At 51.0% G+C, this 24,428-nt stretch overlaps 14 protein-coding genes across 15 annotated transcripts; 7 read left to right on the top strand and 7 right to left on the bottom strand.

The window, feature by feature from the left end:
• Positions 1 to 307: 307 nt before the first annotated feature.
• Positions 308 to 2,113, bottom strand: PV05_08419 (uncharacterized protein; the record flags this gene model as incomplete). The annotated part of the gene is made up of 1 exon (XM_013457929.1): positions 308 to 2,113. One exon carries the CDS (start codon positions 2,111 to 2,113, stop codon positions 308 to 310), a length of 1,806 nt encoding a protein of 601 aa, XP_013313383.1.
• Positions 2,114 to 3,946: 1,833 nt separating this feature from the next.
• On the bottom strand, positions 3,947 to 5,435 carry PV05_08418 (uncharacterized protein; the record flags this gene model as incomplete). The annotated part of the gene is made up of 2 exons (XM_013457928.1): positions 3,947 to 5,329; positions 5,376 to 5,435. 2 exons carry the CDS (start codon positions 5,433 to 5,435, stop codon positions 3,947 to 3,949), a joined length of 1,443 nt encoding a protein of 480 aa, XP_013313382.1.
• A 352-nt stretch (positions 5,436 to 5,787) lies between these two features.
• Positions 5,788 to 7,127, top strand: PV05_08417 (uncharacterized protein). Its single transcript, XM_013457927.1, has 3 exons — positions 5,788 to 6,550; positions 6,597 to 6,748; positions 6,797 to 7,127. The coding sequence occupies exons 1-3, from the start codon at positions 6,129 to 6,131 to the stop codon at positions 7,003 to 7,005; spliced, it is 783 nt and encodes a 260-aa protein (XP_013313381.1). The 5' UTR covers positions 5,788 to 6,128; the 3' UTR covers positions 7,006 to 7,127.
• Positions 7,128 to 7,422: 295 nt separating this feature from the next.
• On the bottom strand, positions 7,423 to 7,644 carry PV05_08416 (uncharacterized protein; the record flags this gene model as incomplete). Its single annotated transcript, XM_013457926.1, has 1 exon — positions 7,423 to 7,644. The coding sequence occupies one exon, from the start codon at positions 7,642 to 7,644 to the stop codon at positions 7,423 to 7,425; it is 222 nt and encodes a 73-aa protein (XP_013313380.1).
• On the bottom strand, positions 7,423 to 8,358 carry PV05_08415 (uncharacterized protein; the record flags this gene model as incomplete). The annotated part of the gene is made up of 2 exons (XM_013457925.1): positions 7,423 to 7,621; positions 7,718 to 8,358. 2 exons carry the CDS (start codon positions 8,356 to 8,358, stop codon positions 7,423 to 7,425), a joined length of 840 nt encoding a protein of 279 aa, XP_013313379.1.
• A 1,493-nt stretch (positions 8,359 to 9,851) lies between these two features.
• Positions 9,852 to 10,705, top strand: PV05_08414 (uncharacterized protein). The gene is made up of 2 exons (XM_013457924.1): positions 9,852 to 10,113; positions 10,166 to 10,705. Exons 1-2 carry the CDS (start codon positions 10,004 to 10,006, stop codon positions 10,587 to 10,589), a joined length of 534 nt encoding a protein of 177 aa, XP_013313378.1. The 5' UTR covers positions 9,852 to 10,003; the 3' UTR covers positions 10,590 to 10,705.
• Positions 10,006 to 11,983, bottom strand: PV05_08413 (uncharacterized protein). Its single transcript, XM_013457923.1, has 2 exons — positions 11,602 to 11,983; positions 10,006 to 11,367 (listed from the first exon to the last, which is right to left on the bottom strand). The coding sequence occupies exons 1-2, from the start codon at positions 11,886 to 11,888 to the stop codon at positions 10,734 to 10,736; spliced, it is 921 nt and encodes a 306-aa protein (XP_013313377.1). The 5' UTR covers positions 11,889 to 11,983; the 3' UTR covers positions 10,006 to 10,733.
• Positions 11,984 to 12,141: 158 nt separating this feature from the next.
• Positions 12,142 to 13,587, top strand: PV05_08412 (uncharacterized protein). Its single transcript, XM_013457922.1, has one exon. It carries the CDS (start codon positions 12,188 to 12,190, stop codon positions 13,484 to 13,486), a length of 1,299 nt encoding a protein of 432 aa, XP_013313376.1. The 5' UTR covers positions 12,142 to 12,187; the 3' UTR covers positions 13,487 to 13,587.
• PV05_08411 (60S ribosomal protein L10a) lies at positions 13,541 to 14,587 on the bottom strand. The gene is made up of 3 exons (XM_013457921.1): positions 14,487 to 14,587; positions 14,253 to 14,430; positions 13,541 to 14,162 (listed from the first exon to the last, which is right to left on the bottom strand). The coding sequence occupies exons 1-3, from the start codon at positions 14,503 to 14,505 to the stop codon at positions 13,706 to 13,708; spliced, it is 654 nt and encodes a 217-aa protein (XP_013313375.1). The 5' UTR covers positions 14,506 to 14,587; the 3' UTR covers positions 13,541 to 13,705.
• Positions 14,588 to 14,836: 249 nt separating this feature from the next.
• On the top strand, positions 14,837 to 15,608 carry PV05_08410 (uncharacterized protein; the record flags this gene model as incomplete). The annotated part of the gene is made up of 1 exon (XM_013457920.1): positions 14,837 to 15,608. The coding sequence occupies exon 1, from the start codon at positions 14,988 to 14,990 to the stop codon at positions 15,606 to 15,608; it is 621 nt and encodes a 206-aa protein (XP_013313374.1). The 5' UTR covers positions 14,837 to 14,987.
• Positions 15,609 to 15,828: 220 nt separating this feature from the next.
• On the top strand, positions 15,829 to 17,472 carry PV05_08409 (ADP-ribosylation factor). Its single transcript, XM_013457919.1, has 6 exons — positions 15,829 to 16,094; positions 16,316 to 16,496; positions 16,552 to 16,571; positions 16,624 to 16,868; positions 16,921 to 16,986; positions 17,038 to 17,472. The coding sequence occupies exons 2-6, from the start codon at positions 16,369 to 16,371 to the stop codon at positions 17,128 to 17,130; spliced, it is 552 nt and encodes a 183-aa protein (XP_013313373.1). The 5' UTR covers positions 15,829 to 16,094; positions 16,316 to 16,368; the 3' UTR covers positions 17,131 to 17,472.
• A 480-nt stretch (positions 17,473 to 17,952) lies between these two features.
• PV05_08408 (uncharacterized protein) lies at positions 17,953 to 19,502 on the top strand (the record flags this gene model as incomplete). Its single annotated transcript, XM_013457918.1, has 2 exons — positions 17,953 to 18,090; positions 18,168 to 19,502. The coding sequence occupies 2 exons, from the start codon at positions 17,953 to 17,955 to the stop codon at positions 19,500 to 19,502; spliced, it is 1,473 nt and encodes a 490-aa protein (XP_013313372.1).
• An 877-nt stretch (positions 19,503 to 20,379) lies between these two features.
• Positions 20,380 to 21,014, top strand: PV05_08407 (uncharacterized protein; the record flags this gene model as incomplete). The annotated part of the gene is made up of 3 exons (XM_013457917.1): positions 20,380 to 20,415; positions 20,477 to 20,549; positions 20,707 to 21,014. The coding sequence occupies 3 exons, from the start codon at positions 20,380 to 20,382 to the stop codon at positions 21,012 to 21,014; spliced, it is 417 nt and encodes a 138-aa protein (XP_013313371.1).
• A 1,352-nt stretch (positions 21,015 to 22,366) lies between these two features.
• On the bottom strand, positions 22,367 to 24,206 carry PV05_08406. Of its 2 annotated transcripts, none has more exons than XM_013457915.1 (2): positions 23,006 to 24,206; positions 22,367 to 22,935 (listed from the first exon to the last, which is right to left on the bottom strand). In XM_013457915.1, the coding sequence occupies exons 1-2, from the start codon at positions 23,722 to 23,724 to the stop codon at positions 22,818 to 22,820; spliced, it is 837 nt and encodes a 278-aa protein (XP_013313369.1). In that variant the 5' UTR covers positions 23,725 to 24,206; the 3' UTR covers positions 22,367 to 22,817. The 2 variants fall into 2 exon arrangements, with proteins under 2 accessions (XP_013313369.1, XP_013313370.1); XM_013457916.1 differs by having other exon boundaries at positions 22,367 to 23,724; positions 23,895 to 24,206.
• Positions 24,207 to 24,428: the final 222 nt, after the last annotated feature.

Below are 24,428 nucleotides of genomic sequence, written 5' to 3'. Positions count from 1 at the left end.
CTTCCGGACGATTCTGTCCTTGGCAAGGTGCCAAGAGAATCACGCCACCAAGCCACCTGCTGACTAACAACTAATTGTACATCCACCTTCCGAACATCCTAGATCTGTACTTCGTGGTACTTGTGGTCACCCTGGAATCATCAATAATGAGGGCTGCTTCAAAGGGTAGATTCTTTCCTTCTAACAAAGCGAACAACTACTAGTATTCATGGACGAACAGCATCCACTGGCTTGTACATAGTAGGAAGCAATTACTTGAAAAAGTGCCTACAATCGACCACCACTGAGCCACCGCCCTCCAGGCTGTTCACTCTATGCCCTCCTTCATTTCCACCCGCCACATCTTATGAAAAGCCTCTCTAATCAGCTCATCTTTCTCATCAGTGTCATCTGCCACAAAGGCATCCATGTATTCTCGGATCGTAATTGGGCTCTTGCCCCCAAACGCATGGTCAAGGAGTTTGCCAACAATCGCCGGCTGACTTATTTCGTACTCCAAAGCCATCCCGATGCTCGCAAGAATGTGTGAGGCTTTCGTCATTCGTAGATCATAATTGTCCAAGTGATGTCTGGCAAAACATGATGCATAGTATTGCCGGTATCTGGCGAGCTCTTCCGGCGTTGACTCCTCGGGGTCTTTTTGGTCCGTATAAAATTCTAAATTCGCATAGAAGTAGTCCTCAGGATCCCAGTCATGACAAATCCAGTCAGGATAACGAGCGAATCCGAAGGCGGCTGGTTTGGTGCACACATTGTCCCAGTCGATGAGCGCTGTGATGTGACCATTATCATCAACCAGGATGTTCTGGAGGTCGAGATCCCAAGGAGAAATGTAAAAGTGACCATTGCCATCCAGAAACTTCGGGATGGACTCAATAGCCATACACAAGAGCGGATAATAGGCATGGCCACGCTTGGTGCCGAACTCGATTTCGTCGAGAGTGTTCATCAATCGCTCAGTCGTTGAGTCGTAAGGTCCTTCGATGAGATTCACGCCCCAATCCTCCACAGGGACCGCTACTTTTCTCGAAATGATAGGCCCAACAGTTGGATGTTCTGCTGACTCCTCAAACTGCAGCATGCCCATCTTGGAGAATGGAAGTCGATGCAATTGTGACATATGAGCTGCCACGTTGGACAGGATCTCAAGCCGGGTAGATTCGGTAATCCGATTCTTATCATACCATATTGAGCTGAGCGGCTGCCCTTCGACAAAGCCAATGAATGCAAAAGGTGCCCCGAGGCGGGCAGAGTCTGTTTCCCAACAGTAAACTTCTGGAATGGGGATGGAAGTATGCTGTCGGAGGAAATTCATGGTCCGATATTCGATGCCCATCCGAGTCGCATCACTGAGATCAAATTCGAGGCCATGGCCTGGGACCCGCAATACCCATTTCTGGCCGTCAGACCACTGCAGGTAGTAGATGAGGTTGTAAGAGCCGCAGCAGGGGTCGGGGTTGACGGTGCAAGTCAAGGATTGCTTCCCACTTGCGGTTTCCTGACATTGGCGCTGAGCACGAACTGCCATCGCGGTGTTCTTGACCTTTTCCAGGTCGATCGCGCTCATGATGGGTCGGAAACGTTCAAATTCGTCATACTCGGAGTCATCGTCCTCGTCGTCTTCATCTTCATCGTTGCCGTGCTCCTCCTCCTGCCCCCCGACCACGGCCTCTTCCTTTACAGCTTGTCCAGGTACATCAGAGGCCCTCGTTGTTTCAGAGTCACTTCTCCTTACCGAGGCAGAGTCGTTGGACGACTCTAGCAGATCCTCATCTAAGGGGAGGGCGTCATAATATCGATCTTGCTCGGTCAACGAGCGCGGTTCTGCGGAGGAATGCAATGTCTCAGAGGTGGATGGAGTAGCGATGCTGGACTTTTCATGATTCGACTGATCTTTGACCAACTTATTCTGACTCTTTTCGGCTGACTCTGGCTCATCTATGGCTGGCGTTACAGGTTGAGCCGAGGATAGGGTGACAGTGTTGCGATAGGCAAAGTAAGCGAGGATGGCCGCAGTCCCGGCAAAAAGCAGCGCAACATTTTGTGGACTTCTAAGGGAAGACCAAGATGCCATCGTCATGTGGGTGATGGCGGTTGAACAGAGAGTGTCCATCGTAGCAAGAATGGCAGTAAGAGCTGATTGCAAGTGAATATGTTAAGGAAGTGAATACTGTCTGGCAGTCAGTGGTGACAATGCGTGTATACACGTATTTACGTTGAAGAGAAGTGATACACCTTACCTGGAGAGACGCAGTCTGCCTGGGCGCCCAAACAAAGAGTGTTTGTCAGGCGTTATAGTTCCATCCATCTTTTATGCCACAAATAGCTGCTTGCTGGAACAAAGCCAGCCTCGGAAGGCACCATGACCATGGTCGGCTTCTCGCATCCCTTCTGTGTGGCATTGCTTGCAATCCTACAACAGTATAGGATCGTCCTCTTCCCAGCTCCCAAAACAGGCTTGGAATAATACCTGAGACTCTGCACCATATCTGATAGAAGATGCCCGGTAGAGCGGCTGCCACCAAGTCGTTCCACGCTATACGACCTTATTTGTGCTCATCGAGTCCTTGCAATGATGCTTGTTTCCATAGATAGCCGCTTTGTCACCGTCCTTGTTCGCGAATTGTTGTAGTCCAACAGCTGGGCATACGGACAGTGACAATGAAGTAGAGGACTGCCTCGATCTATATGATGCTGCAAAGCTCATCCATCCTCTTTAATCCACCCTCACACAATATTACTTCTTCCAATCTGACTGCTCACACCCTCGTACCACAACTCCCAATATCATGGAGTAAGTCTGACTCTCGCAGCTTTGAAGAAAGTGGACTGACTGCATCAGCCTCAAACGATCTGAACAATGGCCAAAGGCACTGTCGCTAAAGGACATCACTGTCCTCACAGAGACGCCGCGACGACCCACATTTACAACCCTCGTTGCTTCAAAAAGGGCCACGGTGGGTATTGCCCTGTGTGTACCAAGATTGTAAGTGCAAAGACAGGTTGCAACGTATGCGGCGTACACAAGAACGATTTGCTGGAAAAGAAACCTGCCGACCTTGAGCTGAGCAGAAAAGCAAAGCCAGTCAAGAACATACCCACGAAAAAATAATCAGACAAGAAGGACTGGGTGACCGGAGCAGCCAGGCGCGCTTTTACAGCACAAATTGTTGTTAGGTGGAATCGAAAGATGGCATTAGCGCCGGCAGGAGACCGTCAAAACGCTGGTGCTCGAGTTGTGGTGGCTCGTCAAGCGGGCAAGCTGATATCGATGATCGATGTCCGTTTTCTCCCTTTCAAGTGACCAAATTGCGTCGCTTGGATCTGGCTGCATTTTAGCGAGGGAAATGATGCAGACGCTAATGTTGTGCAACGGGCTTGATGGTGCATGTCTTGAGGATACCATTCTTGCCTGCAATGAGTTTTTGTATCGCCAGTGTTCCGCAGAACTTGGACTAATTCAAGGACGTCTCTTCCAAATCGCTCTTCTGGTGGCGATTCGATCTGTACGCAATCCTCGTAGGTTCGTCGCCGATACCGATCCAGTGATGCTGTGGTGTCGTGTAATGCGGGCCTGCTAAAGTCCTCTCGTTATGGTCCTCGTCAAATATAGCCTCTAGATACACCTGCTCGAAGACACTTCCACGAGATACTGTGTCAATGGCTAATGGAAGGCAGCAAGCACCCAACGTGGAGGTGTAGTCCTACCGAGCTCCCGGGTTCCGATGTCGTGGCACGTGTCATCAACGAACCTCTTCATCCCGAAAGTGATCCACTGAGTATAGCAGCGATCAGGCGCAGTGGAGGAAGCAGGAAATGGGCTTCTGGGAGTGGGAGGTGCAAGATGCGTCTTTGGTTGCCGCAAACAAATAACCGTTGTGCGGCCCATGGAATGCAGAAGCTCGACCCCTTGCGGCTGACGTGTGTAGCTTGACAGTCAACCAAATCAGGCCGCAAACGCATAACTTCCTAGTACGGCGTAGACCGACCACGGAGGAATGTCCTCAGCACTTTCCAACATTTCGGCAACTCGATCCCCGTTCCTAATTCCAGATTTGCTTGCGATCAATCTTAGTTGACTGAGGACCCAAGGGCGAACATTCGATTCGGGGGTGGCATATTTCGCAGCCACATAGTATGGATACAGGAGCGTGTAGCAATGAAGCTTTCGTACAGGCGAGAATCCGTCCTTCTTGGGAGAAGCGTTCTCAGCCCCGGTAAACTGTGGGCCGGTCGCACAGATCTCTTTAGCCATGGCGTCGATGATCTGGGAGGCAAAGTGTGCACACTTGGAGTTGAACTGAGCTTGTTCATCATGCAGAGCCATCTCTCCATAAATCGTGCGAATGGTGTCATTCAATGATATCCTCATAATTCGAATGACATTGCAGGTCTGAGCTGTGAAGCAGTCCGGATATACATCGTAGTATGGTTCAAGTACGTGCTCGGTCTGTTTCTCCAGAGACACCCTTTGATAAATCCAGGATGGGGGCAAGTTGTCTGCGAGCACTTTGAACTTATGGTCGAGCTGCTTTGCGCGCTTGACCTTATCGACGTTGGACATAGCTTCACTACGCATGGCTGCTCGGAGGTTTGTATAGTCGATACAAAGGCCGGTAACCTGCCACTTCGGATCATGCTCGTCTATGTGAGGCGCCACGTCATCACGCAGCTGGAGTAATTCAACTGGCGTGGGGGACTCTGCCGCAACGCAGCTGATCAGCATATTCGTGAAAAGGCGTACTGAGAGCCGTCGACCGATATACGTCCGGAACTGATGTTGTTGGCGGTACTTGAACAGAGCCAAAGCTCCTTTGACATGGGTCATCCACAATTCGGAACATCGGGGGTTGTTGTTCATTAATTTCTCGTAAAGATCCAGAAAAAGGACGGACAGCAAGGTGGAATCACTGGTCAGCGACTCGGGTGACCTTAGAGCACTGTTCACCAGTGGCAGAGCAGATAGGTATTTTTCTCGAGCAAGGAGCGAGGCTTTGATTGAGTAAGTCTGAAAATGGAAAAAGGCTAGACTGACGGCGTCCATACTAGCGGTGAGATGTTTTTCCAATGGCGACTGGGTGTCGATGCGTTCGAGGACGTCGTACGTCCTCGCCAACCCACGAACATAGTGAGAGAAGAAAGCTCCTCTGGCCTGCTGGTCCAGCGGAATTTGAATGCTGGGGCCGGGATTTCTGGACCGACCGACCATGGACCTTTGACGTGTTGTTTGGCTCTCATCTTGAATTCTGAGCTGATTTGGATCACGGTAGCCTCCGCAAACGAGACCCGCCCTGGCACATTGACCACAAGCCTGCTTTCGAAGGTCGCACTAGCTGAGGTCAGTGAGAGGCCTGCGGATTATCAAACTTTCTCACGCGGAGCTTCCTCCTTCTGCAGTGAGCGCAAGCTCGAGAGGGTTTGCCAATGTAGACCATGTTGCTAGCAACTAGTTCGGCGTCAACGGGTGAGGAGGGCGGGAAAGGGAAGGTGTGCCTTCGTAATGGACTCGGCAAACACCATCCACTGTCCTTGTTCGCATTCTCAAGCAAGGGTTGGGTTCAGGAGATGCAAGAGGAGTGCACATCTTGATCGTTGACTTGTTTGCAGTGGAGTGAAGCGGAGAACTGAAAGGCCTCATGTCTATCTCCGACGAGACTATCCCCCATCAAGTAATGCTTACGGTACACGTGACGTCATATGCGAAGCGTGGAGTTTCCGGGGCGGAATCGCCGACAAGGCTACGCTTTTCATGGCCTTTCTACTCCCTGTCCCTTCAACCTCTGCCTTGTGAAAGTCTCGAAGTCATGCAGGCTTCACTGATAGCTGTAGCCTGCGCACCTTCAAACCACGATGGTCTCTAGTCTGCATCCCTCAATGGCTCAACAAATCTGCCAAACTCCAGGCTAAGACCGACATAAATATGAAATGGTGGATATGGGCACTGTTCAACTCTACCTTTGCCCGATGTGTCGAAGGGTACGGAATCATGGACAGTGCCTTCGCTCATAAAGGTCTGTCATGTCGCCATCCGAGCCGACACCGAGATCAAACTACTTGCATCCCTTACCACCTTCTACCTGGCCTTCTCATTTGATCTTACTGTCCTGTTCCATAAGCATTCTTCCACCATGACGACCTTTCCCTACAGACAAGTTCTTATGGTGGGTGCAACAGCTGGTATCGGGGCGGCCATGGCAGACCGCCTCATCTTAGAAGGTACCAAGGTCATCGCTGTCGGCCGCAGACAAGATCGACTGGATGCATTTGTGCAAAAGCATGGCGCACAGAAAGCCTGCGCAGTCCGGTTCGACATCAGTGACAGGCAGAACATCGGCAAATTTGTCTCCGAAATCACCAAAACTTACTCGGAACTGGATTGTGTGTTCCTCAACGCTGGTGTTCAGAGCGTCGTCAACCTCAGGGAGCCTGAGAAAGTCGACCTGCCAGCCTTTCATTCAGAAATCTCTACCAATTTCTCCGCATTTGTGGATCTCACCGTCAGGTTCCTGCCATTCTTGATGAGTAAGAAGACTGAAACGAGTCTCATATAGTAAGTCGAGATCAGGCCAAGCGATACAAGTTAATGACAATTCCAGCACCGGGTCCAACCTTGCCATTGTACCAGCCCCATCACTACCTGCGTACTCCGCCTCAAAAGCAGCGCTGAATGCCTTCGTTCTATGCCTACGCGAGCAGCTCAGGAACTCTTCCGTCAAGGTCATTGAGCTTTCTCCGCCGCCAGTCCAGAGTAAGTCACAATCTTCGACAAATACCCTCACTTGTCTGATGTGTCTAGCTGAATTGCACGATTACATGGGCGGGGAAAGGGGGCGAGCTCTGGGCATGCCAATCGACAAGTTCACAGATGCTGCATACAGAGGGCTAGCTTCAGGGCGCGATCAAATCATTATTGGATCCATTGGCCCAGAAGAGACATTCCATGAGATCATTGATAAGAGACGAACAGCATTCGAAAACCTTGCGAAGATGATGAGAGGTGGTTAAGAACCTGCAACATGGTGAAGGACATACTCGAGGATTGGCAAGCTAGCTGATTTGGCGGGTATGAAGAGGATGGTAACGTCTACTAGGAGTAACGCTTCTTTTACAAGTATCGCATTGTGTAACCACTTCGTGGGCAACCCTATGTCTTGCGCACGTCATCCAGCTTCGCAAAATTCGTCAGAGGAGAGTCGGCAACGACTATCGACCGTGCACGTTGTTGTTGCGATGACCTGAAGGAGATGAGCTGCTGCTGGCTCAGACCAAGGGAGGGGTCAAGCAGCAATCAGAATATTCCCAGTCGTACAAATCGTTGAACTCTCTCTCCTCCTCTTCGGCTGCCTCCCACTCTGCTTTAAGTCTCAACCTCTCGAGATCTAAGGGACGATCCTTACTCAAACTCATTGCATCCTTCACGGCTTAGTCGAGGTATCCCCAAAGCCGATTGCGACTCACGTCATCCAGCAACTCTTTCTTGGTGCGCTCTGAGCCTGGGTTATTGCGGAAAGTCGAAGTGTCCATCATATCGTCGATCTCGTCTTCGGAGTCCTTGCCTGCTATGGCCTTGGCCGACTGCAGTATCTCCAAAACGCCCTCGTGTTGCCACCAAGCAGAATAGCTGTGTTGCAAAATGCGCAGCATTTCCTCGAACGAACCTCGGGAGTATTACTCTGGTGGAGTGGGGAGGTATTCCTCTGCATCCAAGAAAACGTACACGTAGTACTCATTGAGGTTCCGCAGAATCTTGCCGAGGGTCAAGACCTGATATTGAAGCTTCTGGTGCACGTTCGTGAGCTCCTTGGAGCTTTTCCCCGCCCATCGGCGACTTATTGGGCTTCGAATCACGTTCATCTCGACTTCCTCCCATAACTCAGGAGGCAGATGACTTGGGATAACCTTTCGAGTGAGCTTGAGGGCGATAACGTCGGTGAGCAGTTTCAGTTTGAGCAACAGGAGTGCGGAGATATGTGGAACATCTCCGTACTTCTTGTCCAAGTATTGCACGCCTTCGAGCACATTGGCGCCGCGGACATTGAGGAAGGGCAAGTCTAGATTGCCCCAATCGTAGTCGCTGCGCTGACCTTCTGTCTGGTACCATTTGATGAAATCATAGCATTCTTGATCTAGGTCTAGCTGCAGCATCATTGGAGGAATGAGATCTCGTACGCCCATGTTGTCCCCTCTGCACAGCCGAAGCATATCTCGCATGTGGTCAAGAGCCTCGGTAACACCGTCCAACGACCCGACTCTGCGAACCGTATCTGCTAATTCATATCGTGCACACATGTAATCTCGAGTGCTCCAGATACCCCAGAAGTGACCGACGCTAGTTTCGAAGGCATTTGCAGGCGTCATGGCGTCAGGAGTTGCATGGCGGACAGCATGATCTTCTTTGGCGAGCTTGGAACGGCATTTTTTGATTTTGTTGCACACCCTATTGTGATTCTGTCGGTGCTGCACCTGATGATCCCTGGAACAGTACCGGACAACCTGGCAGCTTGCACATCTGGAGAATTTAAGACCTGGCTTGGAACAGAGACCGCAGTGGTGCCGTGATGGACCAGGAGGACCAGTGAAGTCAGTAGCAGGGCTGCCTACGGCCGGTAACCGGGAGGGATGCGTCAGTTGAGCCATGAAACAAGGCTGACGTGCAGAAGAGAGACATAGCAGAAGGTGGTGGGGAAATCGATGGAAGAGTCGAACTTGACAAAGAAAGCGCTGGCTTGCGAGGCAGTAGTTGTACTAGACCAACAAAGTGATTTTGTTAAATGCGAGGAAGTCAAGAAAGGATGAGACTACTACGTAAGTTATAATCTAGACGAAAGTAGAGGCAAGACTGAGCAAACAATGTGAAACGCCTCCACGGGAAAATGCCTTCAACCCCTTGATTCCTCGGCAGTCCAGACCAGCCTAAGAGGCTCTCAAAGATACCACCCCAGGAAAAGGACGATGGGAATCATCACAATACTATGTAGTAAGTTACTGTGGTAAATCTTCTACCACCTGAGTCGTAGGAACTACCAGGTACATCCTCCGTAGTAGGCCCTGGTTTCGTCAACTCGGATCTGGCAGATAAGACCCTGTTTCAAGACAAGATACAGGGTGGATTGCGACGACAAGCACAGAATGTTCCTGTTCACTTCACCACTCAATAAAGATCAAGCGGTGGGCGTCAGTTGACGAGCATCACAGCTTCCATCTCAGACCTCACCCACCGTCGCCCACCTAATACCCGTACCAAGGACGTAAATTCCAGAGAATTCTCTATTGGAAATAACCTAACTGTGTCTAGGCTACTAGCGCCTTGGCATGCTCAACATTATTAGAGCCTCTTAAGAGCGAATCTCGCTTCGGCATGGGACCCCGCCTTTACCTTCCACTTCATCTCATCAATATCAAATCCTTCCCCTGTTGTTTAGCATCGAAAACAGAGAGAAATCCATACTATGTAAGCTCAGCAAATTATAGGCTCTTCTGCTCAGCTGCTGTAGCCAGCAGACGCATGCCACAAGATGGCTGTGTGACATGATGTGCTGCTACGATACGTCCGGACTACAAGCCATGTCTCAGTCCCGTGGCGTACGGAGTACAGTCGTTGGAACCGAAGAGGACATCCAAGACTGACCCAACGGATGCCTCATCTCCCCACAGCCGCCGGACCATCCTTTTCAATCCGACTGGCCAGATGTCCGGGGTTCCCCTTGATGTGGATCGAAGAATGAACGCCTTCATGTCGCTAACGACACAAGCAACGCGACGGCTGGATCCGCCACGTTGGAATTGGGATGTCAGGGTTATAATCCCTATACGGAGTTAGGGAGTACTCATGCTGTATTTATTTTCCATCTCAATGCGTGCGTCTGGCTCCGTCGACCTTGTGGTACAGTAACACTGACAATCGGGTGCTCTTCGCTGAACCTTTCGTGGTCTTCATTTCAATTCTCTCGTTACCGGACATTTTTCAGCTTGAGTATATCAACATCCATCCCTTTTAATCAAGATGCAGCTTACAAGTCTCCTCCTTGCTTCGTTCGCCTCTTTGGTGGCAGCTCAAACAGCAACTTCTTCAGCTAGCACTTCCACAACCTCGTCGAGTTGCGCCGCTCAAAAGTAAGAAGCAATCGCAGACCCACGCAGGCAAGCAACGCTCACACAGTAGCAGTATCCTTGATGCCTGCAAGGCAACGATCCAAGGCCAGGTCAACTCCTGCAGCCAAACCGACTACTCCTGTCTGTGCACACAGTATGGCAACCTCCTGACATGCTATAATAACTGCCCAAACGATGCCGGCGTTTTTACAGTCCAACAGCAACGGGAACAGAATTGCAACGCTGCATCTGTGTACGGCACTACGACCACGTTGGGTACCGCCTCCGCCACCCAAACCTCAGCGAGCCTTACTGGCAGCACCGAGTCCGCCTCCGAAACTGCAATCCAAACCGGCTTTGCCAGCTCTTCCGAAACTGGTGCAGATGCAAGTGCCAGTGCAACTGGCAGCTCTTCCACCGACAATGGTGCTGCTGGCTTGGAAATTGGCCGTTGTTTGATTGGCGTGGCTCTTGCTGGGCTTGGCCTAGTGCTGTAAAAATGTTGGAATAATGTCGATGGCATAACTTACTTGCATTTTGGTTGGAACAGGAAAGAATACATTGTATTCAGAGGTCTCGGAATAGCTTGTAATGGAATCAGTAATTCAACGCGCGTAGGCTCTCAACCTGGCTGGGGATGATCATGCTTTTCGACGTGTCGTTCGCCTAGTAGGTTGTTGGGATTCATCACCGTCTGTTGCGATATCCGCCCCACGTTTCGTCCCCTTATTTACCGAAGATGTTGGTTTTGGCTGACGCTCCTTGATATTCTCGATTTTCACGTCCTCTCTTGCTTTTGGTACGTCTTCTCTGCTTTCATTGCGGCTTGAATGCAAAATGCTCTTCTTGTCCTGCTCCTCGAGCAAATCGGGGTGGCCAAGGACGTACGAGACTTTCTCCAGCTCAATAGCCTTGACACTTAGTCGCTGTAACACCGGACGCACGGCCTCCAGCAACTGCAGATACTCTTTTTGAGTATACTTCAATTTATCGGCTCTGGTGTCCGGGAAGAACCAAGCGTACATCTCGTCCTGGAAAAATGGAATGTGGACTGGATCGAAGATATTGAGTATCAGCGTTCCAGTGGCCGGACCGATGCCGGTCAACTTGCATACGGCATTCAGCGCTTCTACTATCGTAGCAGTCGGCGTCGGCTCCGGAAGACTTGATGTTGTCGAGAGCATTTCCAAAGCAAGTGCAGTCTGGGCCTGCACTGCGGACTCTTCGTTCTTGCGAACCATAGCCGGAAGAAAAGGACGAGAATGACCGTGCGTACTAGATATCAGTCAGATTGAACGGCAGGGGCAACAACTTCTTGGTGCTGGATGAGCGGACGATAAGATGCTAGCATGCGACGGGATCATTCCACAGTGAGTCCACACGATCAGACTGTCCCCGGAGCAATGGCCGTGGCTGCCATTGAAACATTGAACCAAAGCAAGGACGCGTGCGGCATGTCGGGGGCAATTGTAATGTTTTCAAAAGCCTCAAACTTTAGAGAGCACTTACATCTTCCATTGCACCAGACTCTCGATTGCTTCTTTCGTGAGGCCTCGTTCTTTGACATCAATCTTGCCCTTACCAGTCGTGACCTTGGTGCCACCAGGGCTGTTAAGCTGGGCCACAGTAGAAGGCAACTCCTCGAATCGCCACCTGTCACGCTCAATTGCGTCCGAGACCTTCTTGGCGTCTTTGTTCTTTGATTTGTATACTTTGTTGACGACTGAAGGATAACAATTCAGCGCTATATGAAATGTCTCCGATGTTATTGTTGAAGGGGAAGGTATATCCGACATGTTGAGGGGCCAGGGCTTCAGATCCGCCCGACTGGCTAAGCGTTTAATTCACGGAAGAGACTCAAAGAGTGCGAGACGAGTTCAGATGGTGAGCTACAGGTTGACGAGGCTGAGAGACAATTAAAGGTGCCGGCAGTCGTCGGGCGAAAAGGGGCTGCATCTCTCATACGGTACGCCAGATGTGACAATAGCGCAGTTTGCGGCCAGCGACCTCCGACATCTGCGGAGGGAATTCAAAGAATTGATCAAAACTATTGAACAGCAATCGCAGTACGAGCAGCTGAGAACTGCAGCTCACCATGACCACAATTCTACCGCGAGGAGCTGGTTTCGTCTGTCAAGCCTGTCAAAAACTCTGCGCATCACAACCTCCCCGACGCCAGTTCGCTTCACTAGCAAAGACTTCCTCGAAGAAGCAGCCTACTCCGCAGACAGCTCGCAGGTTTATTTCCCAGCCCTCCATACGCAGAGACGCCCCTGCACTGTCGGCTGTTGCAAACGTATCTTCAACCAAGAAGAGTTCCTACGACATCCCTCCCGAAATCGCACTGAAACCACTCAATCCTACCACCGAACTCAAAGCTCTCAAACAAGCGGTCACACGTTTGACGTCTCTCGACACCGCCGCTGACTCCAGTGAAGTGCTCAGCCTCCTCCTCGATTGCTACAAACTAGCCAACTGCCTTGTCTTCGGAGTCAGCAAGGGTGCAAATGAAGTCACAACCAAACCCGGTGAGGACCTCTCGCAAGCTATACTGCGCGATCTGGCCGAAGACAATTCAAAACAAGATTCAGTATTCGTACCGGATAAAGAACTATCAGCGCCGTTTCGCGACAACGCAGCCAGGACAATTGCCGAGCTGATATACACCCTCCTTCGAGATCCGAAAGTCTATGTCTCGGACGAAGCGCTATCGTTGTACGTTCGAATACAGTGTTTGCTAGGCAAGCCCGAATACTTGCCCGAGATCTTTCATCTCCACGCACACAAGAAAATACCGAACGGCAAGACGAAGCCGATCACCTACTCGGAGCCGTGGTCGAAACTGCCCAAGTACGCTATCCCACCAACCCTAGCGGACGCGGCGCTCGAAGCTGCCATTATCAAGAAGAACCTACCGCTGGCGATAGCAATTATAGATACGACGGTGGCGTCACCAGCGAATCGCGTCGCCAGGATAATGGGAAGGGCGACTGTCCCGGCGTTGTTTGTGGGCGCTACACCATTGCTCGCCTACGCCGGTGCGAACTGGGTGGCGCATTGGCAGAATACCATGGACGTGGAGATGAGCAAGTACACGGCAATCGCGGGGGCATTGGCGTATATCGGGACCTTAACGACCATCGGGTTCGTTGCGATCACGACTTCGAATGATCAGATGGAGCGCGTGGTGTGGCGGCCCGGGACGAAACTGAGTGATCGATGGCTCAGAGAGCCGGAGCGGGCGATGTTCGACCGGCTGGCGCTGGCCTGGGGATTTCAAGAGAAATATAGATGGGGCGAGGAGCAAGGGCATGATTGGCTCCAGCTCAAGGATGAGTGTGGGATGAGGGATATGATACTTGACAAGACGGATTTGATGGAAGGAATGCAGTAGACCTCCGATGTCGAGTACCAAGGTTGCCGCTTAGTGTAAAAAAAAGAGACTAGATATGATTTCATGACTTCTCTTCGTTAGCTGGATGATACCAGCGACTATCTACTCCTGTTTTGTCTTGGTATGTGCTACTCAATGCATCCAGAGGTGATAGTTGGAAGATCGTGAATTGACTTTGATCTTGAAACCCCAGGTGAGGCGTTCGGTGAGATATGCAACCTAATACAATCTCTTGGGAGGGCTCATGCTAGCCTTGATGGTCAAGCTGCCGACATTTTGCCATCCCTTCTTCAAGAGGGAAACCAAGTAGTTGATGGCCAACATGATGTTGGAGATGAGCTCGTCCTCGGTCATGCCAACGTTGCCAACAGCGACACCCATGCACAAGACCTTCTTCAGCTGGAACTTGATGGTCGATTTGACCTCAGTGATCTTGGCGTTGAGGTCCTCGGCGTGGGAGATCGGGGTAGGGAACTTGCCGGCCTTGGAAAGACCAGGACCCAAGAGACGAGGGATTTGCTTGATCAAGCTGTCGGAGGCGACGAAGGCATCGTACTTGCGGGCGAGTTTCTTGATCAGCTTCTTGTTCTTGTTGAGCTTCTTCAAGTCGTCGGAGGACATGGCGTCGACGCCGTGGTGCTTGGCACGGTCAATGTCATGTTGGTCACCGAGAACGCTATCATAACTTGTCAGTATGTCTTGCCCATCGATCACCACCATTTTTAGATGTGCGTTTTCAATGCCGCGGGTTCAAAAGGTGGCGTACCAGATGCTCATGCCCGGACGAGGCACAGTTGGCAACTTGATGGTGCCGGAGAAACGCTTGTCACGCTGAGGGTCATAGTTCTTCAAGCCGATTTGAAGTTCGACGGTCTCGAGGAAGTTTCGCTTTTTCTCGTTCAAAGAGTAGTCAAGAAGTTGTTGCACGTTTTGGCGCACTCCGGCTAGAGAGTTGTCAGCGAGCTGGTTTCCGGTACATGACATTCCGGAAAGGTCTTACCGACTGTGATTTTCGACATCTTGGGGACAGTCTTCCAGAAGAATTGATTAGATTCTTATGGTGAGGCACTGCGCTAAACGTTGGTAGAGGGAATGAAGAAGTCGTTGGCTGCGCTGACCTTTTTTCGCCGGCGTTCGTGGCCAAGACATTTGTACGAGCTAGATCCGATAGGGTTTAGCGCGCATTGCTGTGACTGAGTGGGCGAGGCCTTTGGGATGGGATGGTTTTCTTGTAGACCTACAGAGCTCGCTCTAGCCTCTGAGATTTTCTCCAATGTTGCAATGTGGACCAGAGCCCCGATATGCATGGCCGCATCTCGATCAGTGTCTTGCGCACACGTCGTATCCTCCGAATACGAGCACGTCTGTGAGTCATTAATACTGGAAGAGGAGTACTAGACAAGACGGACAATTCACAACGCAATCTTCAGGTGACTGTAGTACTCAACAACCTCTGACATCTCCATGCTTTCAAACTTTTGAAAAGGCGGAAAGTTTGAACATGGCTAAGTTCGTCGTTTACAAACTACCTGACCCGGCCCCTGACCATGACACGCTCCTCGAATTTGCCTCACGATTGAAAGCACTTCGACTCCAGACTCTGAAAGAGGATCCCGACAGCTGGATATCTCTTTATGCGAGGGAAGCCGATCAACCGCAAGATTTCTGGATGTCCAGACTCAAAGACTCGTCGGCTACTCATCTAGTCCTCGTTTCCGTTGATTCGAGCCATGATGCTTCTGAAGGAGAGACGACAGCGTTGCTACAGGGTGAATGGGTAGGATTCGCCGTCATACTTACTCCAGAACGCCATCAGAACGACACGGCAAACCATATGGAGTCAAACTCATCTGAGTATCTGATGGCGTCGGTCAGTGTCCGTTCTGATGTCCGCGGTCAAGGGCTGGGTAAGCTTCTGGTTCAAGCAGCTATTCAGACGGCGAGAAATAATGCTTTGGAGAAGCATAACTCTTCTTCCTGCTTGACGGCAAACGTTCGCCATGGGAACGACCACGCCTTGCAGTTGTACCAGAAGCTTGGTTTTAGGATTGTCGACCCTGATTATCAGGGCGAGAAAGAAGGAAGACCCTATACCTCGAATGTTCTGAGGTTCGATCTTTAAGGAGCCGCAAGTTTGTCCTGAGCATAGGATAGTATCTATGTTCATCAAAAAGCCGGCATGCACACTACTGGAGGCAACTTGTCTGCAGTCTCAGTTATGCAGCACGTGCTTCGTGAAACTTGCCCACCAACCATTGGCTGCAGCACTTACAGCAATCTATATTGACATGAGCAAGTCCGATAGTCCATGACTTGTTGATAGATGTCCTCGGTAGACTCAACCTCCTTACCCCTTAAAAACCAGGCCAGAGCGTTGAAGCACGGCCAGATCCGATAACCAGAGGCAAAAAGTGAGCTAAGAGGGCATTCACGCAACGTTTTGGGCTTGGCGGCTGTGTACTGCTAAGTGGCAGAATCATCCTGGCACTTCGTCCACCCCAAAAGTGCACCATCAGTCCATCTCGAATCCGGAACCCTTAATTCCATCTTAATATCGACACTCTTTTCACGACTCCGACTCGCGAATAGTGTCGTATCTCTCCCTTTGGTAAGCGAATCAATCTCATCTGCCTGCGTTTGGAGCGATGTCCACAACAAGGACAAAGTGGCCACACATGCGCCTCCGGGCTGAGAAAGGGAGACGTAGACTTTTGTCTTCACGTCCCTGAATGCCCTCAAGCACGCGACTTCCTTCTCTGCCAATATTGAACATCCTCTGCGACTCCTTTGCGCAAACATTTCGGAAAGCTAGCTAACGCATCTGGCCAGACCGCCTCCTCGAACAATCCCGTCCCATCACCTCCATCAGCTGTCTCGCAAACATGGGTCTCACATTCTCCAAGCTGTTTGACCGACTATGGGGAAAGAAAGAGATGAGAATCTTGATGGTTGGTCTTGATGCTGCCGGAAAGACCACTATCCTGTACAAGCTCAAGTTGGGTGAAATTGTGTATGTCCAACTACCCTGATTTCTCGAATGTTGAACAGCTTGCTAACAGCCGCAGCACCACTATTCCTACGATTGGTACCATAAGCGCGATTCTACCTCTTGTTTACCCTATTGACCTCTTTTGCAGGTTTCAACGTTGAGACCGTCGAGTACAAGAACATCCAATTCACAGTTTGGGACGTTGGTGGCCAAGACAAGATTCGACCTCTCTGGAGACATTACTTTCAGAATACCCAAGGTATCATCTTTGTTGTCGACTCCAACGACAGAGATCGTATTGTCGAGGCTCGTGAGGAACTTCAACGCATGCTCAACGAGGATGAGCTGCGCGACGCTCTTCTCCTTGTCTTTGCCAACAAGCAAGATCTTCCTGTAAGAGATAATGGACAACATTTGTGTGCAGCAGTCGCTAACTTCCTTGCAGAATGCCATGAACGCTGCTGAGATCACCGACAAGCTTGGTCTCCACAGTCTCCGACAACGCGCTTGGGTAAGGGTCTTTTGCGTATTTTCTTTGGCTTCGCTTGCTAACCCAAGCCAGTACATCCAATCCACCTGCGCTACTTCCGGTGACGGTCTCTACGAAGGTCTCGAATGGTTGAGCAACTCTCTCCGCAAGGCTGGCCACAACTAGGTGATCCCATCTTGAAACCCGTCACGAGTGCATGTCGCATACATAGGGTTCAAAAGGAAATACTACGCCTTCCACAGTTGGTGTTCTGCAAACCAAAGATGTCGCAAGGCTTGCAGTGGCTCAACTATTGTCATCACAAAACACTGCAGTCTCGGCCTGAAAATGCTCCAATCACGCATATGAATGATCTGCCTGTCTCTGTCCTGGGCCACGTTGGGGGAGTTTCTTCGATAGTTTTGTGCGATTGCTGGCATACCTTGGCTTCGAGGCGGCAGGATCCGGTACACTGCAGAAACGAAGCAAAGGTTGCGAGCAATGAATAGAATTGACCTTTCAACACTGTGCTTGAAGTATCATTGTGTTGTCTATTGATTTGAATAATGGCCAGCCACGTAAGGCGCATTCTAAGATGAGATGCCTGATCCGATCGGTGCCCGTCAAGCCGTATCGCTAGTTGTTGACAGATTGTGGAGAAATTGAGGAGGCCTATTTACTGCATATTTCCCTCAGAAACTCCGCCGCGTCGCATGACGACTTGCCATTCGACTCTCACCAACCACAAACTGGCAGATTCTCATCCACGCAACTGGATATTGATACTTCGGAAAGTAGCAAGGGCGCAGCTCGTTTGCCTCCAGGCTACTATTTCTTGACATCTTTTGTCGTGACTGAGCTCCCTAGTGCTGTTTGCCAGTCACGCCTGTAACCAGATGTCCAATCTCCGCTGCTGCCCAACCACTGCGACAGTGTGAACTACACCGATCTGAAGAACAATTGTACAACACCACAGGATCGACTGATTGAGTCCAAGCCGACGACAACATGCCAGCTCCTCCGCCCCCGCCGCCACCACCACCACCTCCTCCTCCGCCGCCCGGCATGGGAGGACCGCCGCCTCCGCCTCCCATGCCAGGAAACTCTCTACCTGCAGCTCCTCCGAAGTCAGTCGCAAAAGGCCGGGTATGTCCAGAACCATAGATAGTGGTGGCACTATGTTGAGAGTGCAGAGGAAAAGAAACAGAACTGACTTGCCGTAGGACGCCCTATTAACAGACATTACAAAGGGAGCGAAGCTGAAGAAGGCTGTCACGCACGATCGATCGGCGCCCATAATAGACAGGAAATCTGACGGCGGAGGAGGGCCTATAGCGGGAGCACCACCTGTCCCAGGAATGTTGAAGCCGCCTGGCGGTTTGGCGCCACCAGCACCGAGCGGAAATCGAGCACGGAGTAACAGTGACATCGGATCAGACACAACAGCAAGTGTGGGAGGTGCGCCGCAGTTGGGGGGATTATTTGCTGCGGGAATGCCAAAGCTGAAAAAGACCAGGGGAGGCATTGATACTGGCGCGGATGGACATCACTCAGATTCCGAAACCTCGCGCCCTGCGGCTCCACGATTTCCCACATCAGCAGCACCCCGTCCGCCTTCCATGCCGGCTGTTCGACCTTCAATGCCTGCTCCGCCAATACCAGGTGGCAGACCTCCTATTCCGCCTTCAGCAGACTCTGCACCAGCAGTACCGAGTCCGTTGGCAAATTTGAAGAAACCGCCTCCAAAGCCATTGTCAAAACCGTCTTCTGTGGCCAATTTGGCTGCTGGAAAACCTCCACCACCTCCTCCGTCCTCACGGAAAGTGAGCACGGCTGCACCTCCTCCTGCACCTCCCCCACTACCTCCTACGTCCTCAAGTCCAGCTCCTCCTCTGGCACCTCCACCACCGCCTTCGATAAGTCCAGCTCCGCCAGCACCTCCGCCGCCTCCGCCAACGGCAAGCCAGGCACCTCCTGCACCACCTCCTCTACCTCCAACATCAAGTCCAGCTCCGCCTTCAGCTCCTCCGCCGCCCCCTTCAGCAAGCCCTGCTGCTCCACCGCCACCGCCGCCGCCACCGCCCTCCAGCGGTGCGCCTTCTCTTGCCCCCCCTCCACCACCACCACTACCCTCTGTTTCTCCAGGACCATCATCCAGATCTACTCCTCCACCTCCACCTATTTCACCAACCGCTACTAATGGTGCTGGATCGTCATTAGCAATGCAAGCAGCAACGACTGCTTTCGGGAGGAAGTCGTCTTATGGAGTTCCAGATGGGCCGCCTTCGCCTTCATCGCCCGCCATCTCCCCACCTCCCTCCCGACAGATATCTCAATTACCGTCACGATCAACATTGGATGCAAGCTCGTATACGTTGACTAATGGCACCTCGCTTGGCTCTCCGGGGCGATCTGGCTCGTTCAGAGTTGAGGATACCAGGTGGAAATTTCAGGACGAGAGTCAACTACCGCCTCCTCGACAATTTACAGGCGTTTCAAAGAGGTATCGAGCAGGAAGGGGGAGTAGCGTTCCACTTGATCTTGCCCAATTTGATTGAGACGCCATATATTGCAAATGGCAATTCAACCCATGAGCCAGCTTGACCGGCAAAATTTGGCGGCACACACGGATGCTGCCATCGAGCTGGGCTCCGAGACTTTTCTCACCCTGATATTGATCTGGTGCCTGGCATTCAAACCCAATCTGTACTCCACTGCGAGATCGTTATCCACCGTATCAGATGTTCGTGGCTCGAGCTATGGTTTGCACCATCGTTCTGGGGGGATGCATTGCACTCTTGGATAGAAGGATGGCCATCATAGGTACGCCAAACGGGACCGCTCCCGGGGATGCTCAAGGTGCTCAATGGACAGCCTCGCTGTTCGAGGTCCGGGACTGAGTGCATCACGCACTTGGAGTGAATCGCTACCAGTCGCGTTTATGGCATGGACGATTTGAAGTAAGAGAGGCCAGAAGGTCAATATGAACTGAGAAAAAAAGCATCTGCTGGGCTTTTCGGTGTATTTTCTACCGTCCATGCCATCAGCATTTCCTCACTTCCAATTTCTGATCTCCGGCCAATCCATTAACAACCTTTCAATTCCTCCTTCACTTTATTCAATCCCACAAACACAAGCATTTCTCTTCCGGTCCAATCAGACTCTTATATCACTACCAGAGCTGTCTATCAAAGACTTGCCTCTTCCCCGTTCTTCCCGCCCATCATATACCCATCGCGCCTCGACATCTGTTCGTCCACTCCGAAGTTCGACTCGACCTTTCGACTTTTATTGATCAAGCGTCTTTCGTACGTGTTCTCTCTTATCTAAACGTTCGTCGAGATTCTGATATTAACTCTAATAGCTTCGTCAATACGAAACGATCCTAACAAAATCTTTTATACCAATCGAAATACTCTCGACAACCCAGTCAAGATGCCTATGACTTGGAATGCTGATGCTGACGCGAAGGTACCCTCCGCTGCTTACTCCTTATTTCGATTCAAAGTATCTAACTGAATCTGTTATGTAGCTTTTCGCCGCCGTCCTCGCAACCTCCGCTGTCAAAATTGAGTACGACGACGTCGCTCAACTCATGGGTCCAGGTAAAGTACCTCTGCCATTTCACACCTCACCTCACTTTCCCTCGATGTCTTCCCTTCATTCGCTGTACACACCATTCATCAAATGTAACATACATCTCGACCATCATTACTGGATTACGTTCTAGAAACCTACTGACAGTATTCGCCCCTTGTCTAGACTGTACTAAAAAGGCGGTCATCCATCGGATCAACAACATCAAATCTAAGGCGAAGGAGGCAGGTCTCGTCGACGCAGTCGGCACGGCAACCACGCCCAAGACTCCAGGCAAACGAGGTCGCAAAGTCAAGACTGAGCCGGACGATGATGACAACAACGCTAGCGACGAGAGTCCTACGAAGAAGTCAAAGACCACTCCCGCAAAGGCAAAGGCAAAAGCAAAGGCGCCGATCAAGCCGGAGCCCGCCAACGGAACGAAGACAGAGGTGAAATACGAGAACGAGAGCGACGAAGAGAGTAACAACTAGTGAGCGCGTCTTAATCGCTGATCTTCTTCACGATTCTCTTCAACATACACAGAAAAGGACAACAGAAAATCAGAATGATGGAAGTGCATAACTACATCGTGGCTCGGCCAAACGGAGGCGATGTTCATCAGAAGGCGGTTCGGTGAATCATGGCAAGGATCAAGGGTGTGCATTGATTTCATGGCCTGCTCGTGGCGATCAGATTATCCTTGAAAACTATGGAATTAGAGTTGGATATCGCTTTTTTCGTACTTGAGTACGACAGCGATAGATCAGTAGGAAAGGGACCCCTATCGTGCTACTGTCGGAGTTGGATACATTGTGTCATTGGGGATGAGAATGGTCCGCTGCTTCTTCGAGGTACCCTGAAGAGCTCACAAGAGAGCTAGCTAAAAGTGCTTGACATTGGGCAGAACAATCGAGAACTGTTACATTCGGCTTGTCTTTCTTTCCTCGCTATAACAGCCTATGATCTACGTGTAGTTTGGTCCTCGTAGAGTCTAGTTCCAAGAAATTGCTACCGAAGACGCTCAACCAGATGTGCTTCTTATAATGGCTCTCTTCGGGATTCCTATGTGCGAGCTCCTCGAGATAGTCGTGGACTCGCCTGTAGAATGCTCTCAGACGCAGTTGAATCGTCTCCCGAGTGGACTGCAAACAAAGCTCCTTGCGTCCCAGTGAATCTCGCACGGCGGCTCAGTCCACCTCAAGTCTTCACTCGATCGATCGTCCCGTTGAATACGTAGTTCAGAAATGCGCAGGGAGTACCGACTGTGCTTGAGGCCACGCTCCTCGCCTCTTCCACCAAACCTGGCAGATAGTTGATTCCATTCAATCGCAAAAAGTGTCGAGTTTCTTGAGAAATTATACCGCCTGACGGATCCTGACCTGAGTATGGATGCTGTCGGTCTGCGGCCTTAATAGGTCACGAACAGCTCCGGTGATTCCTAAGATCACACGCAAAGAGAGGTCTGTAGGAGCAGTTGTACCATTCTTCTCGTCATGGATATTGCTTTGCAGGGATACTGTGACGTCTGCAAGGCTGTTGTAGTTCGTCGCGATATGGTGAAGATAGGTTTGTGTTTCTCGGTCAGTGTCTGGTAGCACTTTAACATTTCTGTAGAGTCAAGGATCCTGCTTGTGTTCTTTCGGCAGCTCCCCGTCGCTGTAGATGATGTCGTGGTGCGCATCCGCGGAAAGCCAGCTCACATCGTCGTTGAAGGGGGTAATGACGATATCAAGAGGTCTGAGGGGCACTCTGAACGGGCGACAAGGAGGCTGAAGAAGAGACTAATGAGACGAGCAAAGAAACGAAATGCCGACCAAGGCGAGGCTGGCGAGGCTGCGAGTTCAGATGCACCCCGTGCCGGTGTCTCACCGCAGTACCCAGTTGTTCAGTAGAGCAAACCCAGGTGGCATCGGACAATCCTGCTGAACAGCCTTTGGTGGGTAAGGTATCTGATTTCGAGGTTGAAACCATTGAGTACTAGGTACGGGTTCATGGTTAAATCGTGTCCTTTGGCACCATAGGGTGCCGTTCGACGACAAACAGCAGCGAGGACAACTTGTGTGGTAAGATGGACTCTTGTTCAATGCAGTGCGTACTAATTGCTGCTTCGACGACAGCCTCTCCCATCTCAACCTTGTGAATCCACCAACGCTCTGGAAACCAGCCACCCTCCGAGCGATCACTCTCCCATTCGCTCCTCTGCAAGACAGCTGGCGCAACAGACTTTCGAAACCTTCTGCCCGCTTCGTTTCTCGGACATCACGGTGTGTCCCACTCGATGTTCAATTTTCGGACTACCGTAGGTGCCGGTAGTGGTAGTTCAGTGCTCTCAGATTTGCGAAAGGTGATTCCCACACGATTGACAAGATAGTAACAACCAAGTTCGTCCGCAAAGGCTTGGCTTGAACGGGTCTGTATCCACGCCTCCATTGTAAGCGTCCAGCTTTGTAAGAATCCCAAACGTATGGGGCTTTGCAAATACCGAGCAGCCATAATGTCCCATTCCAGTGTCCCCGGGTAGGAATCCCAGAAATCCTCGTTTCTGGTCTGAAGATCTGATTTGAGGATCGGTAGTAACCAATCTCCCGTATTTTTTTCCTGTGGCACCGTCTCGAACATTGAGACCTCACACAATGATTTGAGGTTGTGTATATGCTTGGAAAGGACATCTGTAAGCCTCCGGGTGCTCCGATGGGCAGCAGATGCACTCGTACTCAAGAATAGCAACTCGGGCCCAACTGATACGTCCAATTCCAATCGGCGAATGGACTGGAGCTTGTGGATCGCAAGCGTTTTCAAGAAGAGTCTTTCGAACCCCCCAATGGCCTGCGACAACGATCCCGCTTTACCGGGTCCGAGTCCACCGCCCAACGCCCACCAATTGTGGATCTTGATATCTACGGAACGGTAGAAATCGGGGGCAAACTCTTGATGAATTTGGCGACAAGTGAGCAATAGGTTTCCTCGAGCCTTCATGACCGAAGAGCGCTCAGGTGGGATCGATTGGCCTTTTTTCGATGGCACTGTGCAAAAGAGATCGTAGATTTGCATTCTGATCTCAACAGGCAATTCAAGGAAGCGGGACGATTGTCGGGGGGCATCTTTCTTTGTAACGATCGTCTTGTTGTGCTGCTGTTCGTTGAGGTGCTTTGTGTAGGGCTTCGCTTTCGGCTTCCCCCGACTTGTTTTGATCTTCGGCATCTTGGATTGGCGTAGCGTCAGAGGCTCGTTCGTAGGTATCGAGCTGACAGGGGTATGAATGGATTGAGAAGAAGGACAAGATCTCACGGATATGGAGGGCTGTTTCGATGGGGCGCAAGACAAGTCGTGAATGTCGTGGTCAGGACCACTGCCTGGCTAGATGAACTCACATTGTAACTTGAGCCGGCTGCTGCTACTGCACTGCTGCAATGCCGCCGCCTTTGTTGCATTGCCGCCATGATGCCGGCCGTATTGCATTACCGCCCTTCACGTGTGCCCCTTCACTCTGTTGAGGATCGATACATTTGCGACATTTCTGTTTTGCAAGCCTGTCCTGCAGCCACTCAGGACTTTCTCTGACAAGTTGATCCTAATGAACACTCATAATCACAGCAGTCAGTTCACAGTAGGGTCTGCAATGGGCACAGGCAAATCCCGCGCGTTGACACCAGGATCTTCAGCCTTGCGAATGCACCGCGAACATCAGACTGCGGCGGCAAGGCGCGTAGTCGGACAGCCACGTGAGTCGTGTATTCTTGCCGTTGTTCAACAGTTGAAAGCAGCGGCAAATTATATCCCGATTCGGTTTCACCGCCAAGCCTCCCCTCCGACTGCCATACAAATTTCGTCCTGCGCTTTCTCAGCTTTAATCCTTTTTCTTTTTTTCCTTTTCTCATCATCAGTAGAGGTGTTACATTACCATG

The sequence above is a fragment of the Exophiala xenobiotica genome (genome assembly GCF_000835505.1).
Source record: "Exophiala xenobiotica strain CBS 118157 unplaced genomic scaffold supercont1.5, whole genome shotgun sequence".
NCBI classification, from domain to species: Eukaryota; Fungi; Ascomycota; class Eurotiomycetes; order Chaetothyriales; family Herpotrichiellaceae; genus Exophiala; species Exophiala xenobiotica.
The sequence above is the reverse complement of the archived record's forward strand: the minus strand, read 5'-3'. Positions and strand labels throughout refer to the sequence as shown.